Genomic DNA, 16837 nt, shown 5'->3' on the forward strand with positions numbered 1-16837 from the left:
AGAGTAAGAAATCAACTCCTTAAAACTTTTAAATTCAATTTCTTAATAGCTAAAACTAAGAGAAAATAGGGTAGAATCAAAGATTAAGGCAGTACGAGACTTACCTGATAAGTAACAGGTCTGAATGTCACTCTTACTCCTAATTTTACTTTCCCTAGCAAAGGTCCACTCCTTTTCCACCCTCATGCTCTCTTTCTTTGCTTCTCTTTTTTATTTTCACGAGTAGACACATCCCACTTTATCAAGATTCTACACCATGCACTATAATGCATCCATCCTCCATCGTGGTACATGACACAGTGAGGGTAATCCTTACTATGCTTACATGCTCTACTTCAGAACCTCTTTCTTTTGTTCACATGCTCATACAACATCCTAAGAAGTTAATATATCATTCTATTACCTAGAATACTAATCTCATATTAAATTACTAATTCATCCCATAATCATTCATTAATGTAGGATTAGAAATTTAGGATGTTATACCAGATCCCAGATATATTACTGATACAGTATTTTCATGAAGGCCTTTTGCCTCTTGAGAAAGATATATTAGATTTTGCTACTACAAGTGCTCTTCCCTACTTGACTGTCAATGCTGCTTAGGAACTGATTGAGAAGAAAGCTACCCAGCAGTTTGGTTTTAGACAGTAAGTTGGAATTAATAAAGTTAGCTCACATTCTTCATCTCATGAGTCTCACCTTAAGAGCAAGATAGATAAGCAAGCATCTGCCATTGAAAACATGGTTGTATTATAGATGTGAAATTCTTCTAAAATGGTTAATTTTTTGATATCTTCTACCTCGTTTACCCCATAACCTAGCTCTATAGCTCTAGTTAGCCCACTTTGCTCTATTTGTTCATTGGCCACCCATACTACTAATGTTTGCCCATTTTTAGAGGATAGAGTTGACCCTTGTAATGCAGTCTTTCCTTGTAGACTGATGCAACAAGGGCAACAAAAATATAATCCTTTCTCCAACACATACAATTTAAGATGTAAAGATCATCCTAATTTGAGATGCGGAGGAGGCAATCAAAATCAAGGTTTTAATGCTATGGATCTTAATAATCAATTTGTGAGGCAAACTATTCTTATTGAGGAACCAAAGAGGGAAGCAATATGGAAGCAATATTGAAGCAAGTTTTGGAAGGGAATATGAAAATTGAACAACTTGAAAGGACTAAGAGTAACACACAACTACATAAACAAATGCAATAGAATGAGTTGCAACATAAGCAGGGGATACAAAATCTTCATACCTAATTTGGGCAATTGGCCAAGATAGTTAATAATATGCAAAGTCAAGGTTCAATAAGGTTGCCTTCTTAAATGGTAGTCAATCCTAATGTTCAGACTTAGCAGAATCCTATTATTGGTGGAGTTAATGCTATATCCCTTAAAAGTGGAAAAATAGTCACCTTTGCAGATCCTTTTGCCACCCATACTTCTAAGGGAAAGGAAGATACTATTGATGATATTCATCCTATCTCTACATCACAAGAAGAGTCCACTTTATCAAAACCACAAGTAGTACCACAAGAAAAGCAAGAAAAAGATAAAGAAGATAAGGAAGTGAGCAAGCAAGTCTTACCCTTTCCTCACAGGGTAGCTAAGGCTGAGAGAAGGAGGAAGGAAGCTGACATGTTTAAGGAGATTTATGACATCTTCAAGAAGGTGGTGATCAATGTTCCATTAGTTGACCTAGTTGCACAAGTGCTTAAGTGTGAAAATTTTTTGAAAGAGTTATGCACCATAAAAAGAAGATTCAAGAATGAAGGAAAGGTTGACTTAGGCATAGTTTTCTCTTCTCTCTATCAAATGCCAATGCCAATGAAGCATATAGATTCTAGTAGTTTTCTCATAAAGTGCACTATTGCTGACATTGCGTTTTTAGATGCTCTAGCTAATTTAGGAGCAGCTATTAATGTTATGCCCAAATTGGTCTTCTCTCAACTTCAAGGTGTGAATCTCAAGCCCATAAAATTGTTTGCCTTCCTTACTGATAGATGTTGTGTAGTCCCAGAAGGAGTCTTAGAGGATGTCTTGGTTAAGGTAAAATATCTCCTATTCCTTGTAGACTCCTATGTTCTTGATATGGATGATAGTAGATTTAGGCAAAAGGGACATTCATTTTTGATCTTAGGTAGGCCTTTTCTTAAGACTGCTAAGGCTATGATAGATGTGGATGCTAGTAGTTTAACTATAGAATTTACTAGTAATGCCATTTAATTTGATATACTTGATTATATGAGACACCTACCTGATGATTGTACTGAGATAGAAGTTAGTATTGTTGATATTCTTGCTGATGATGCTTTTGTGAATTTTAAAGATAGTATGCTGAGTATATCATGTGATATTGCTAGTTTAGATGATTCTATCTCTTATTCATATTCTAAAATTAATATTTATGATGCTTGTACTGATATAGATCTTACTAATATTGATGTTTTTACTAATTTTATTGAGGTTACTAGACATTTAAGAGAAGATGTTTCTATACTTGTTCCTAGCAACAGTAGTTCTGTTGATTGTTTATCTACCACTTCTATTAATTCAAATGAATTTTCTAAGTTACTTAGTGTGATTGTTGCTATGAATACAGTTGATTCATCCTCATACTAGATTCTAAATTGTTAATTAACATTGATCATGCGTTTGATGTTGAGAATTTTAATTCTGATACTATTTTTGAGATGAGTGCTACTAATGGCACTATTTTTATGGATTGTAATGTAATTCCTTATTCTTCTACATTCACTATGTCTACTAATGATTCCCAAGTTGGGAAATTCTCCTCTTCTATTTGTGAGTCTTCAATGGAAGTTTCTAGTTTGACTGACATTGATCTAAATTTGCTTGTACTTTCAAGTGAGCAAGCTCCTTCCTTGGAGTTAAAACTACTTCCTGACTCACTAAAATACATTTATTTGGGAGAAAGGGAGAAGCTGCCAATGATTGTGGCTAGTGATATTGCCATTGAGGAGGAAACTCACCTCTTAGAGGTGCTTAAGCAAAGGATGAAAGCTATTGGATAGACTCTTACTGATATCCTTAGGATTAGCCTTGATGTATGCATGCACCATATTTTGCTTGAGGATGGTGCCAAAGCTATGTGATAGCCATAAAGATGACTCAACCTATTGATTCTTGATGTGGTAAAGAAAGAGGTTTCTAAACTTCTTTCTGCAGATATTATCTACCTTATTTCTGATAGTCAGTGAGTTAGTCCTATTCAGGTAGTACCTAAAATGAATGGTATTACTTTTATCCATAATGATGAGGGTGAGTTGGTTCCAACTAGAGTCTAGAATAGCTAGAGGGTTTGCATAGACTATAGAAAGTTGAATTTTGTGACATGAAAAGATCAACCCTCTTCCTTTTATTAATTAGAAGCTTGAGAGACTTGCTAGTAGATATCATTATTGCTTTTTGGATGGTTTTTCAGGATATTTTTAGATTTGTATTGCACCTGAGGATTAAGAAAAGACCTCTTTCACATTTCCATTTAGAACATTTGCATAGAAATGTATGCCATTTAGCCTATGTAATGCACCAGGCATTTTGCAACATTGCATGGTTTCCATATTTCTAATTTTCTTGAGCATTGTAAGGAGATATTTATGGATGATTTCACTATATATGGTGATTCTTTTAATGCATGCTTAGCTGATTTAGATAGGGTTTTGGAAAGATGCATTCAATATAATCTTGTGTTGAATTTTGAGAAGTGCCATTTCACGGTTAAGAAAGGAATTATGTTAGGAGATGTTATTTCATATGATGGCATTAAGGTAGATAAAGCTAAAGTTGATATTATTACATCTCTTCCATATCCTACTTGTGTGAAAGATGTGCGTTCTTTTCTTGGGCATGTTGGCTTTTATAGGAGATTTGTAACAGCCCTCACCCTATCCTACTGGGGGTCTTTTAGACTGGAGCCTTAACCACTCGCGCAGCGGGCCCGGCTTTCCCCAAGGTGGTACTTGGGTTATTCTTCACCCCACCAAAGAGGTCTTTTGAAACCTTCCCAGACTCGAACCCCCAACCTCTACCACCTTAATAAAGTTGAGGCTAAGTCTGGTATCATTGAGTCAACAAGGTGGTAGAGGTTGGGGGTTCGAGTCTGGGAAGGCTCCAAAAGACCTCTTTGGTGGGCTGAGGAATAACCCAAGTACCACCTTGGGGAAAGCCGGGCCCGCTGCGTGAGTGGTTAAGGTTCCAGTCTAAAAGACCCCCGGTGGGATAGGGTGAGGGCTGTTACAAGATTCATTCAAGATTTTAGTAAAATAGCATTGCCACTATCTCATTTTCTACAAAAAAGATGTGAGTTTTGTTTTTAATGATTCTTGTAGGTATGCTTAGGATGAATTGAAGAAGATGCTTACTACACCTCCTATTATTTGGTCACCAAATTGGAGCCTTCTGATAGAACACATTTGTTACCCATTTTTATTTGTCAATTAAGACCCTTTTATTAATGATTTATCACCTTCAAGTGCACACATTGCATTAGATTTGTAATTTTGCCTAAGTTTCTAAGTTCAGTGCACTAAGGGCATTTTGGTCTAAAAAAATGAACTTTTGAGAAAATGTACAAGAAAAATTGACAAAGTGCATTTTATGTCCAGTTGATGAATGGTGAAATTATATTTTTAAAATTCATTTTAGTTTGGGAGTAATTAAATAAAAAGTCAACACTTTCTTAAGTGTCTTAGTTTGTCCTAGTTTTTAGTTTGCCTTTGTGTGGAAATTTTTATACAATTTTGTGCAGCCTGAAACTTGGTTAATTTAATAAATTCTCCCTTCTAATTATGAATTTAATTCTGGACATGAATTAGATTTTATTATATCATATGCTATTTAATTGAATTATGTGATTTATGTGACATAGGTGGCATGTGACTTGTGCATCAATTGGGCAATTGAGGTCAACACTCCTTGAGATCAATGGCTGATGGTTTGCACGTGAATTATGATTATTTTGAGGGATTAGATCAGCTAAAATGATGTGTATGACACATGGAAAATTAGGCACACATTGGAATCATCTACAAACCAATAGGAAGTTGCCACCTTCCAAGTGTGACAAGGCTCCCATTTACATTTTAATTTCTTTTTCCTTATTTTAATTAAGCTTCAGCTGATGGGAGACACCAAGGAGCATGCCATTTTAAGCCCTAAATGGGATCCAACACATATCTCATTCATCTTCCACATTCTCTCTCTCTTGTTTATAGTGTTCTTCATTTTCTCTCTTTTGTTCTTCATTTTTCAGCACCCTAACCTCCATTTTCAGCCACCAAACCTCCACAAAACTCATACCATTCTTCTCCTCTCTTCATTTTCGTTCCATCCCTTCCATTTTTACAAGGATTGAAGCTCATTTCCATCATTCAAAAGCTATGGAGTTTGGCCTTCACAAGCAATCACTAGGGTTCTTGAAGATGAAGATTGGCTAAGTTTCTTTGTGGAATCCTAGAGAGATGAAGATGGAGGATGAGTCTTGAGCTTCAAATTGGCTAAGTTCTTTTGTTTCCTATCCTCTTCTCTTTTTACTAGATGGTTAGATTCCTTAATCTAGGGTTTAATCATCTTAGCTTATAAATTCTAATTTGAATTTGATGTTGATGTAAAGAGAGAGGATTGTTTCATTTAATTTCTTCCTTGGACAGCCATGACTGAATTTTGCCACTCTTTGTTTGGCACATAATCTTGTGTTTTTCAATTAGTGAATATCTTGTGTTAATATTGCATAATCTTGTGGTGTTAATGCTTGTGTTGTTGAGTAGTTTGACATAATCTTGTGGTTGCTCAATTTATGTGTTTGACCATGGCTGTTGAGAGAGGATTTTGAGTGAATCACTTGGCTAATGTCTTCACCAATTGGTTAATTGAACTAGGGACTTTAATCTAAGACCTAGGGAGGTTAGCTAATTAGGTTAATTGCCTTAGGATAATTTTCTTAAGTCATGACAGCTTTAGTCAAGAGAAAAGAGAAGCTAAACTTAGCGTAATCATGAGAAGATAATGAGTCCAAAATCAACTAATCTCTAGGGTTCCATTATTGTGAAAAGGGAAGTTCATTTCACTCACTTTCACTAGCATTTTAATTACTTGCACATTAGGTAATTAGCTAGGTAACTAAATTCCTACAAACTTTGGTTGATTTATTTCACTAGATAACTTTTAATTAGACTTAAAACCATTCCTTAGGAGATGACCTAGGGTTGGCCCTATATTGCATTAGGGTTACTTTAGTAAAATTTTGAGGATAAGCGACTAATTTCCTATCAAAATTTTGGCGCCGTTGTCGGGGAATGGTTTAAGTTTAATTCTAAGGTTGTTTAGTACTTAATTTATATTTTTAGTGTTCCTGAAAAAAATTTTAAAAATTATAAAAATTTGTGTTTTGTGTTTTGTTTAGTGTTTTTTGTGTGTTTTGAGTGTTTTTATTCTGTTTTGAAAAAGAAAAAAAAATTAGTGCAATTTTCGTTGGTTTGGTATAGAGCTAAAATACTCTGTTTCTAGTGTCTCTGTCTGAAATTGAAAAATTAATTGGGAATGAGTTTGAAGGAATTTAAATTTGAAATTTATTTTATTGAAAGCTCTATATCTTAGCTTCACTTTAAAATTGGTTTGGTCAATTTTGGACATGGGAAGTGTCCTGTGGAAATTTTACAATCTAACAAGGTCCAGGGAGCCATTACAGAGGATTCCCAAAACCTTGTTTCAATTTTAAGTTAGCATATCTTCCTCTTTGTGCGTTCAAATTGATTGATTCCAGTTTCATTTTTCTTATCACTGTCTTATCTTGGTTTCTTGTGTTTAGGATTTTCTTCAATTTTTCCATTTTCCTATTTGAAAGTTTGTTAGAAGCTCTGAAGGTCTTCTAGACGAAATCCTGTTTCTCCAGACCTGAGGACCAACTTGTGAAAAATTCTGGGAACGATTGGGAAGGATTTTTAATCTGAAAGTTTTATATAATTTTCCTGTATATCTCTTTGTTTCTTATAAAAGTTTCAGGGGAATTTATTATGTGGATTTGCTGATAGAAAATTCACAAGTTTACTGTCTCCAGAGAGCCTACTGTGCGAATTCCAGAATTGCCAAAGCTTCTTGATTGAGCATTTCTAACTCTCTTTCTACTTGTTTGGTGTTATTTTTTTTCATTTTGTTGCTATTGAGTATATTAAAAAAAAAGAAAAAAAAATTATTTCTCTTGCTTTTGTGTGTTTTGAATTGTTTCGTGTTGATTTGCATTTTAGTTTAGCTTGTTCTTTGTTCTTAATTTTCTTGAGCTTGATTAGTGCATGACCCAAAGAAAACATACCTCTTTTGTTGAATTAGATCCAGAAATTGAAAGAACTATTTCTAGATTGAGAAGATCACAACCTATTCTTGATTCTCATTTGGTTTGTAATTCAACAATGGAAGGTATCTTAGGACATGAGCATGTGCATAATGAGGGCCATGGGAATGGGAATGAGAATTTGCATGATGATGGCCATGTTAATAATGAATTTGAAGGCTTGCATAACCCTAGAGAGGAGAGGAGCATTAGGCAATTAACTCAACCTAATTGGCATGATAATCCTTATGGCTTATATGTTCCTCCTACTAATGTTCAATTTGAAATTAAATCCTCTTTGATTAATGCATTGCCTAAATTTCATGGGTTACCGGGAGAGGATTGTCATAGGTTTTTGCATACTCTCCTATTGGTTTGTGATACTATGAAGCCTATGCATGTAAATGTTGATGATGTCAAGCTAAGGCTTTTGTATTTTCTCTTGAAGGTTTAGCAAAGGAGTGGTATTTCAACTACCCTTCTTATGTGAAAGTAAGCACATGGGCCGAGCTAAGAAGACTCTTCTTAGATAAATTCTTTCCAAATTCCAAGGTCACCAATTTGAGGAAGCAAATCTATGGGGTCCAACAAGGAGAGGATGAGAGTCTCTATGAGTATTGGACTAGATTCCAAGGCCTTTTGGCTAAATGCCCACACCATCAAATTTCTAGTGAGAATTTAGTCCAATATTTCTATGAGGGCTTGATTCCAAGAGACAAAGTTAACATTGATACCGCTAGTGGTGGATGCTTGATTGACCTCACTTCCTTAAAGGCTTGGGAACTAATTGACAAGATGGCTTCAAGTGGTGCTCAATACTCTACAAGGGAAAAGAGAAATGTGAATATGGTAGGTTCTTCAATTCTTAATGATTCATATGTGGACTTGCTAGCTGCCAAGATTGGGAGAATGTTGGCTCCACAAATATCTCAAGTGAGCAATGTAAGTACTTCTCAAGCACTTGTCCCTTATTCTTGTACTTTTTGTGACTCACCTATGCATGTAGAAAGCAATTGTCCTATTAAGTTTGAACAAGTAAATGCTATCTACAATGGAAAACAATCCTATGGTGGGAGGCAAGGGCAAGGAGCTTATTCTAATACTTACAACCCTTCATGGAGAGACCATCCTAATTTCTCCTATTCAAATCCAAATGTGGCTTTACAAGACAATCAACAAAGAGGATCCTATCAAAACACCTTTGGCTGTGACCCTCCACCTCATTTGTCTCAAGGTAGCTCTTCTCAAAGCTACAATCCAAGTGGTAATTCTCTTGCACCTTCATCTAATTCTTATAGTGATAGGAGGCTTGTTCCAATTGAGAGTTCTTCTAATTCAAACTCTTCTAATGATGTGAATGTGTTACGTAAGCAGTTGATTGAAATGAACTCCTTGTATAAAAACATGTATGATGGCTTAGGGAACAAGGTAGAGAGTATGGGTAACAAGTGTGAGAACATGAACTCTAAAATTGATGCCCTTACTTCTCAAATGAATATGCTTGCTAACCAATTAAGTGCAGCCAATGCTAAGCCTCTACATTACCATCCAACCGTCATTGCTAATCCTAAAGCTAATCTTAATGCTATCACATTGAGGAGTGGCAAGGAGTTGGGAGAAAGAGTGCAAGAAGACAAAAGACAAGGGAAGGCCGAGAAGCCCTCTTTAAATTCTTCAATTGATGTTAATGTTTCTAGTTCTTCTTTTGCTCCTAATGATGCATCTTTTTGTAGAGATGATGAGGATGAAAACATTGAGGAGATCATATGTGAGCAACCACCATCTAAGGTGAAAAAGGGGACTATGGCCGAGTTGTTTAGTAAAGAAAAAGAGGGAGAGGCCGAGCAAAGTGAAACAAGAAAGGAGAGTTCAAGGAAGGAAGAAGGAAAGCAAAGTCAAGAGATTATGAAGAAGCTTCCTTTTTCACAAGCACAAGTGGTCCCTAAGCAAGTGAAGGGACAATTTGATCAAGAGGTATATGATTTCTTCCATAAGATTCATGTTAATGTACCCTTGATGGATGTAGTTAAGAACTTTCCTAAGTATGCCAAATTTTTGAAAGATTGTTGTACAAATAAAAGAAAATTTAGGCCTAATGCAAGGGTACAATTACCCTCATCTGTGAGTGCTATCATGAAGCCTCAACTCCCTATAAAATGTGAGGACCTCGGTTCCTTCACAATTCCATGCAAGATTGGCAACACACATTTTTCTCATGCATTGATAGACTTAGGTGCAGCCATTAATGTTATGCCTCTTTCAATTTATCATGCCTTGAGTCTTGATTGCATGCATAAGACACCTATGATATGCCAATTAGCGGATAGAAGTGTTAGAAGACCACATGGAGTAGTAGAAGACTTGTTGGTTTGTGTTAAAGGTCTATTATTTCCTGTGAATTTCTATGTGCTTGATATGTCAAAAGAAGGGAGTGGGGATGATATTTTGATTTTAGGAAGGCCATTTATGAGGACTGCCCGTACATTGATTGACATGGAAAAAGGTAGTTTGATTTTGAAATGTGGAGAGGATCATGTTATTTTTAATATATATGAAGCAATGAAACATCCTTTCGAGGATTATTCTTTGTTAGGTGTAAGTTCCATTGAGTTATTGCTTCATGATACTTGTGAGTCTCACATGCTTGATTCTTTCTCACATGTTGATGATGATTTGTCTCTTGTTACTACTACATGTATTGATGGATGTAGTTGTCCTATTTGTTTAGAGATTGATGCATGCTTGAATGATGCAACTACTTCTTCTCATGATTTGTTTAAAATATCTCCTATGCTTGATCTTGAAATGCTTGAGAAGGGTATATCTTCTTGTGTTGTAGGTACTAAAGCCATTAAGGCCGAATCTATGAGTTTTTCTCCACTCGAGCTTGATGTTCTTAGGATTCCCAAGCTATTGGAGGAAAATTCTACACTTTCACATGTCGAGGCCATGGCTCAAGTCCAAGCACTTGAGGACAAGTTGCAAGAAAAGGGGAGGCTGTAAAGAAAGAAGAGGAAAAATCAAAAACAAGTGAGAAGCCTAAAAGACAAGATAGTACCATGGAATATTCCACCAAATTAGACTTGAAGAAGCTCATTCCCTCTTGTGTAGAGCCACCTACCTTGGAGTTGAAGCCTTTACCATCCAATCTCAAGTATGCATATCTCATTGAGAATGAGAAGCTTCCGGTAATAATTTCTAACTCTTTATCTCTTGAGAAGAAAATGCATTACTTGATGTGTTGAGAAAGAACATACATGCTATTGGTTGGACTTTGGCTGACATTCCTGGTATTGACCCTATTGTGTGCACACATAAAATTTTTCTTGAGGACAATGCTAAGCCCATTAGGCAACCACAAAGGAGACTTAACCCATTGATTTTAGATGTGGTAAAGAAAGAGGTTGTTAAGCTACTTAGTGCTGGGATCATCTATCCTATAGCTGACAGTGAGTGGGTGTCTCCAACCCAAGTTGTACCTAAGAAAGGGGGGATTACTGTGGTAAAAAATGAGAAAGGAGAGCTTGTTCCAACTAGAGTTCAAAATGCTTGGAGAGTGTGCATAGACTATAGGAAGCTCAATAATGTGACTAGGAAGGACCATTTTCCTTTGCCTTTTATTGATCAAATGCTTGAGAGATTGGCTTCCAAGTCCCATTATTGCTTCCTAGATGGGTTTAGTGGGTATTTTCAGATTCCCATAGCTCCTAGTGACCAAGATAAGACTACTTTTACATGCCCCTTTGGTACATTTGCCTATAGGAGGATGCCTTTTGGTCTTTGCAATGCACCTGGTACTTTTCAAAGATGCATGATGTCCATATTTTATGATTTTATTGAACATTGCATGGAAGTCTTTATGGATGATTTTACTGTGTATGGTGAGTCCTTTGATTCATGCTTGCATTCTTTAGATAAAGTCTTGGTAGGTGCATTGAAAAGAAGCTTGTGCTTAACTTTGAAAAATGCCATTTCATGGTAGATAAAGGAATTGTTTTAGGCCATTTGATTTCTTCCAATGGCATAGAGGTGGATAAGGCCAAAGTAGATGTGATTGCTTCTTTGCCATATCCTGTTTGTTTGAAAGATTTGAGATCATTTTTAGGACATGCAGGCTTTTATAGGAGATTTATAAAGGGGTTTAGTGAAATTGCTTTGCCTATGTCTAAACTCTTACAAAAAGATGTTGATTTTGTTTTTATGATGCTTGCAAAAGGAGTTTTGACACTTTGAAAACATGCTCATTTCCCCTCCCATTCTTAAAGCCCCAAATTGGTCTTTGCCTTTTGAGTTGTCATGTGATGCTTCTAATTTTGCTGTGGGAGCTATGCTTGGTCAAAGAGAGGGCAAGTTATCATATGTGATTGCATGCATTTAGGACCCTAGATTCAGCTCAGGTTAATTACACCACAACTGAGAAAGAGTTGTTTGCTATTGTTTTTGCACTTGATAAGTTTAGATCATATCTTCTTAACTCTAAAGTTGTTGTGTACACTGACCATGCTGCTGTGAGGTACTTGTTTAAGAAGACAGATTCTAAGCCTCGCTTGATTCGATGGGTGATCTTGATGCAAGAATTTGATATGGAGATAAGGGATAGGAGTGGTTCTACCAATCAAGTAGCGGATCATTTGTCTAGACTACCTCATTTAAAAGCTACTATGGTAAACTCTAACCCTACTATTCCTTGTGATTCATTTCCTGATGAGGCATTGTGTGCCATTTCATCTAAGCCTCCATGGTATGCCTCTTTTGCTAACTATATTGAGTGTGGAGTCTTGCCTCCTTGTGCTTCACGTTTTGCCATTGAAAAATTGAAAAGAGAGTCTAGATTTTACATTTGGGAACCACCTTTGATGTGGAAGATTTGTAGTGATAAAGTGATTAGGAGGTGTGTTGATGATGTTGATGTGCCTTCTGTTCTTGAATTTTGTCACTCAAATGCATGTGGTGGTCATTTTAGCTCAAATAAGACAGCTAGGAAGGTTTTAGATTGTGGATTGTATTGGCCTAGCTTGTTTAAAGACTCTTATGAATTTTGTAAAGCATGCTTGAAATGTCAAAAGGTTAGTAGTTGGGGTAAGAGACATGAAATGCCTCAACAACCCATTTTATTTTGTGAGATTTTTGATGTTTGGGGCATTGACTTCATGGGTCCCTTTCCACCATCCTTTAGTTTTGAGTACATATTACTTGGTGTTGATTATGTTTCAAAGTGGATTGAAGCCATTCCTACTAGAACTTGTGATGCTAAGATTGTTTTGAAGTTTCTCAAATCTAATATTTTTTGTAGGTATGGAGTTCCTAAGGCCTTGGTAAGTGACCAAGGATCCCACTTTTGCAATAAGATGATGAAGGCTCTCTTGGCTAAATATGGGGTGCATCACAAAATCTCTACACCTATCATCCCCAAACTAATGGCCAAGCCGAAGTATCAAATAGAGAAGTCAAGAAGATCCTAACCAAGGTGGTGAACACAAATAGGAAGGATTGGTCTTTACACTTAGAGGATGCTTTGTGGGCTTATCGGACCGCTTATAAGACTCCCATTGGCATGTCTCCTTTTCGATTGGTATATGGAAAGGCTTGTCACCTCCCTGTGGAGATAGAGCATAGGGCCTATTGGGCCATCAAGAAACTAAACTTGGATTTCCATCTTTCGGCTAAGGAGAGATTTCTTCAAATGCAAGAACTTGAGGAGCTTAGGTTGGATGCCTATGAGTCTTCTAGATCTATAAGGAGAAAACAAGGATCCTTCATGACAAGCTAATCTTGAGGAAAAAGTTCCAAGAAGGAGATCAAGTCCTCTTGTTCCAAACAAGGTTTATTCATAAGCATGCCAAGTTGAAGTCTAAGTGGGAGGGACCATATCTAGTGACCAAGGTGTTTCCCTATGGGGTTTTGCAACTCTTGAATAAAGCCACGGGTTCCACCATGCAAATCAATGGTCACCTATGCAAGCTCTACAAAGATGCCAAATCACTTCAAAAGGAGGAGGACTTCTCTCAACATGTTTTTGAACCACCATGATAAGGTTGTATCTCTCCAACCTTGAGCTTTTACTTTCCTTTAATTGATATATTTAATGATAGGTATAGTTCAAGTGTGGGGGAGATGAACCTAGTAGGAAAATTAGAGTTTATTTGCTTTATTTGACTTCTTTGTTTTGTGTTTTAGTTTGAAAAAAAAAATTCTGCACCACACTTTTGTTATGCATTCATTATTGATCTCACCTTATTTTATCACTAGTCTATACATACATTGAGGACAATGCATGATTTAAGTGTGGGGGAGAGAAATAAACATTTTGTTTTGTTTGTTTGGTTTTGTAAAAAAATAAAAAAAAAAATTGCTTTGTTTTGTTTTGTTTGAGGTTACTTAATTACCTAGCTCTTAAATGGATATTTTGATTCTTGAGATGTGGTAATTTTAGGATTGAATAGGTGTGAAGTGAACATTCTTTTACCTTGAATTAATGGATTAGAGTGGCATATTACCCTTTCATGGAAGAGGCTAAACACTCATGTGTGATTAATTCCTTAGTGATGTTACCCTCTAGAATTTGTTTCACTTCTTAATTAAGACCACATATCTCGCACTTGTTTGATAGGAGATGAGAGATGGCATTCATAAAAAATAGCCAAAAGCAAATAGCCAACCTATTATCATTTATTATCCTTTGTTAGCCACTTTGAGCCTTTGGTTTGATTCTTAAAAAAAAATATATATATATTCACCCTATTTTTCCCAAGGAATGCATGTTACACTTTTATATGTCTTTTTTAATATTCATTGCATGTCCTAGATCAAATGAGTGGATGCCTATTATTATTTTTCTATCCATTACTCTTATCCTTTATTGCTACACATTACATCCATTACTTCCATGTTTTCAAAGAGTTAGGGGCAACAAAAAAAAAGATAGATTTGAAAAAAAAATATAGTCAAAAAGAAAAGAAATAAAGTTGCTAGAAAAAGAAACAAAAAGAAAAAAAAAGAAGAAGAGAAAGAAAAAAAAAGAAAAAAAAGTTGCCTAGCTCATCCATTCCATTTGTTTTATTATTTCTTATCATTTCTTTCCATCCTCATTGTGTTAAGGTGTTCACTCAATTGAGTTAGGTTATGCTTTGCATATTAAGGGGATATATCTTGATTTAGCATTATTTTGATGCTAACCCTATTTTTTTTTTATATACATGCATTTCTTAGACATCCTTTCATTACCTATATCACAACCTAATAAAGTCCACTTGATTCTTGATTGCAAGTGCTATTTAGTGATGGAGATGTAGAAGGGTTACAAATTCATAGTAGGGTTTATCCTAAGAAATTTTGAGTGAAATTTAATACCTTATACACTTTGAGTGATGAGAGCAAACACTTAACCTAGAGAGGCTTACTCTTTGACATTGATTCTTGGTAAGGGTTTGTTTGTGATGTGCATAATTCTTTCCTAATTATTGCCACATTGATTGATAATTTGTAGAAGTTCATGAGCTAGTATTTTAGTGACTTGAACATTTTTTCTCTTATTTCTTTGTCTTATAGTTTCTTTTGGGACCTTTTTCACTTGATTTTGCCCGGAGTGCAAAAGCTAAGTGTGGGGGAATTGATAGAACACATTTGTTACCCACTTTTATTTGTCAATTAGGACCATTTTATTAATGATTTATCACCTTCAAGTGCACACATTGCATTAGATTTGGAACTTTGCCTAAGTTTCTAGGTTCAGTGCACTAGGGGCATTTTGGTCCAAAAAATGAACTTTTGAGAAAATGTACAAGAAAAATTGACAAAGTGCATTTTATGTCCAGTTGATGAATGGTGAAATTATATTTTTAAAATTCATTTTAGTTTGGGAGTAATTAAATAAAAAAGTCAACACTTTCTTAAGTGTCTTAGTTTGTCCTAGTTTTTGGTTTGCCTTTGTGTGAAAATTTTTATATAATTTTGTGCAGCCTGAAAACTGGTTAATTTAATAAATTCTCCCTTCTAATTATGAATTTAATTCTGGACATGAATTAGATTTTATTATATCATATGCTATTTAATTGAATTATGTGATTTATGTGACATAGGTGGCATGTGACTTGTGCATCAATTGGGCAATTGAGGTCAACACTCCTTGAGGTCAATGGCTGATGGTTTGCACGTGAATTATGATTATTTTGAGGGATTAGATCAGCTAAAATGATGTGGATGACACATGGGAAATTAGGCACACATTGGAATCATCTACAAACCAATAGGAAGTTGCCACCTTGCAAGTGTGACAAGGCTCCCATTTACATTTTAATTTCTTTTTCCTTATTTTAATTAAGCTTCAGCTGATGGGAGACACCAAGGAGCACGCCATTTTAAGCCCAAATGGGATCCAACACATATCTCATTCATCTTCCACATTCTCTCTCTCTTGTTCATAGTGTTCTTCATTTTCTCTCTTTTGTTCTTCATTTTCCAGCACTAACCTCCATTTCCTCAGCCACCAAAACCTCCACAAAACTCATACCATTCTTCTCCTCTCTTCATTTTCGTTCCATCCCTTCCATTTTCACAAGGATTGAAGCTCATTTCCATCATTCAAGAGCTATGGAGTTTGGCCTTCACAAGCAATCACTAGGGTTCTTGAAGATGAAGATTGGCTAAGTTTCTTTGTGGAATCCTAGAGAGATGAAGATGGAGGATGAGTCTTGAGCTTCAAATTGGCTAAGTTCTTTTGTTTCCTATCCTCTTCTCTTTTACTAGATGGTTAGATTCCTTAATCTAGGGTTTAATCATCTTAGCTTATAAATTCTAATTTGAATTTGATGTTGATGTAAAGAGAGAGGATTGTTTCATTTAATTTCTTCCTTGGACAGCCATGACTGAATTTTGCCACTCTTTGTTTGGCACATAATCTTGTGTTTTTTCAATTAGTGAATTTCTTGTGTTAATATTGCATAATCTTGTGGTGTTAATGCTTGTGTTGTTGAGTAGCTTGACATAATCTTGTGGTTGCTCAATTTATGTGTTTGACCATGGCTGTTGAGAGAGGATTTTGAGTGAATCACTTGGCTAATGTCTTCACCAATTGGTTAATTGAACTAGGGACTTTAATCTAAGACCTAGGGAGGTTAGCTAATTAGGTTAATTGGCTTAGGATAATTTTCTTAAGTCATGACAGCTTTAGTCAAGAGGAAAGGGAAGCTAAACTTAGCCTAATCATGAGAAGATAATGAGTCCAAAATCAACTAATCTCTAGGGTTCCATTATTGTGAAAAGGGAAGTTCATTTCACTCACTTTCACTAGCATTTTAATTACTTGCACATTAGGTAATTAGCTAGGTAACTAAATTCCTACAAACTTTGGTTGATTTATTTCACTAGATAACTTTCAATTAGACTTAAAACCATTCCTTGGGAGATGACCTAGGGTTGGCCCTATATTGCATTAGGGTTAGCTTTAGTGTAATTTTGAGGATAAGCGACTAATTTCCTATCA

General features: G+C 35.7%; 1 protein-coding gene and 1 non-coding gene across 2 annotated transcripts in view; one reads left to right on the forward strand and one right to left on the reverse strand.

Annotated features, from left to right (window-relative positions):
* Window positions 1–3043, forward strand: part of LOC129310756 (uncharacterized) — a 46511-nt gene extending 43468 nt beyond the window's left edge. The window contains exons 2-3 of the mRNA XM_054952672.1: window positions 1432–2148; window positions 2631–3043. Coding sequence (XP_054808647.1) covers window positions 1432–2148; window positions 2631–3043 — 1130 coding nt within the window. The remainder of the gene's footprint in view (window positions 1–1431; window positions 2149–2630) is intronic.
* Window positions 3044–7914: 4871 nt separating this feature from the next.
* Window positions 7915–8021, reverse strand: LOC129312275 (small nucleolar RNA R71). Its single transcript, XR_008593519.1, has one exon. It is a non-coding gene; the product is annotated as a small nucleolar RNA R71 (small nucleolar RNA).
* Window positions 8022–16837: the final 8816 nt, after the last annotated feature.

This window comes from Prosopis cineraria, unplaced genomic scaffold (assembly GCF_029017545.1).
Source record: "Prosopis cineraria cultivar Desert tree isolate PC_DT_omini unplaced genomic scaffold, ASM2901754v1 PC5, whole genome shotgun sequence".
NCBI classification, from domain to species: Eukaryota; Viridiplantae; Streptophyta; class Magnoliopsida; order Fabales; family Fabaceae; genus Prosopis; species Prosopis cineraria.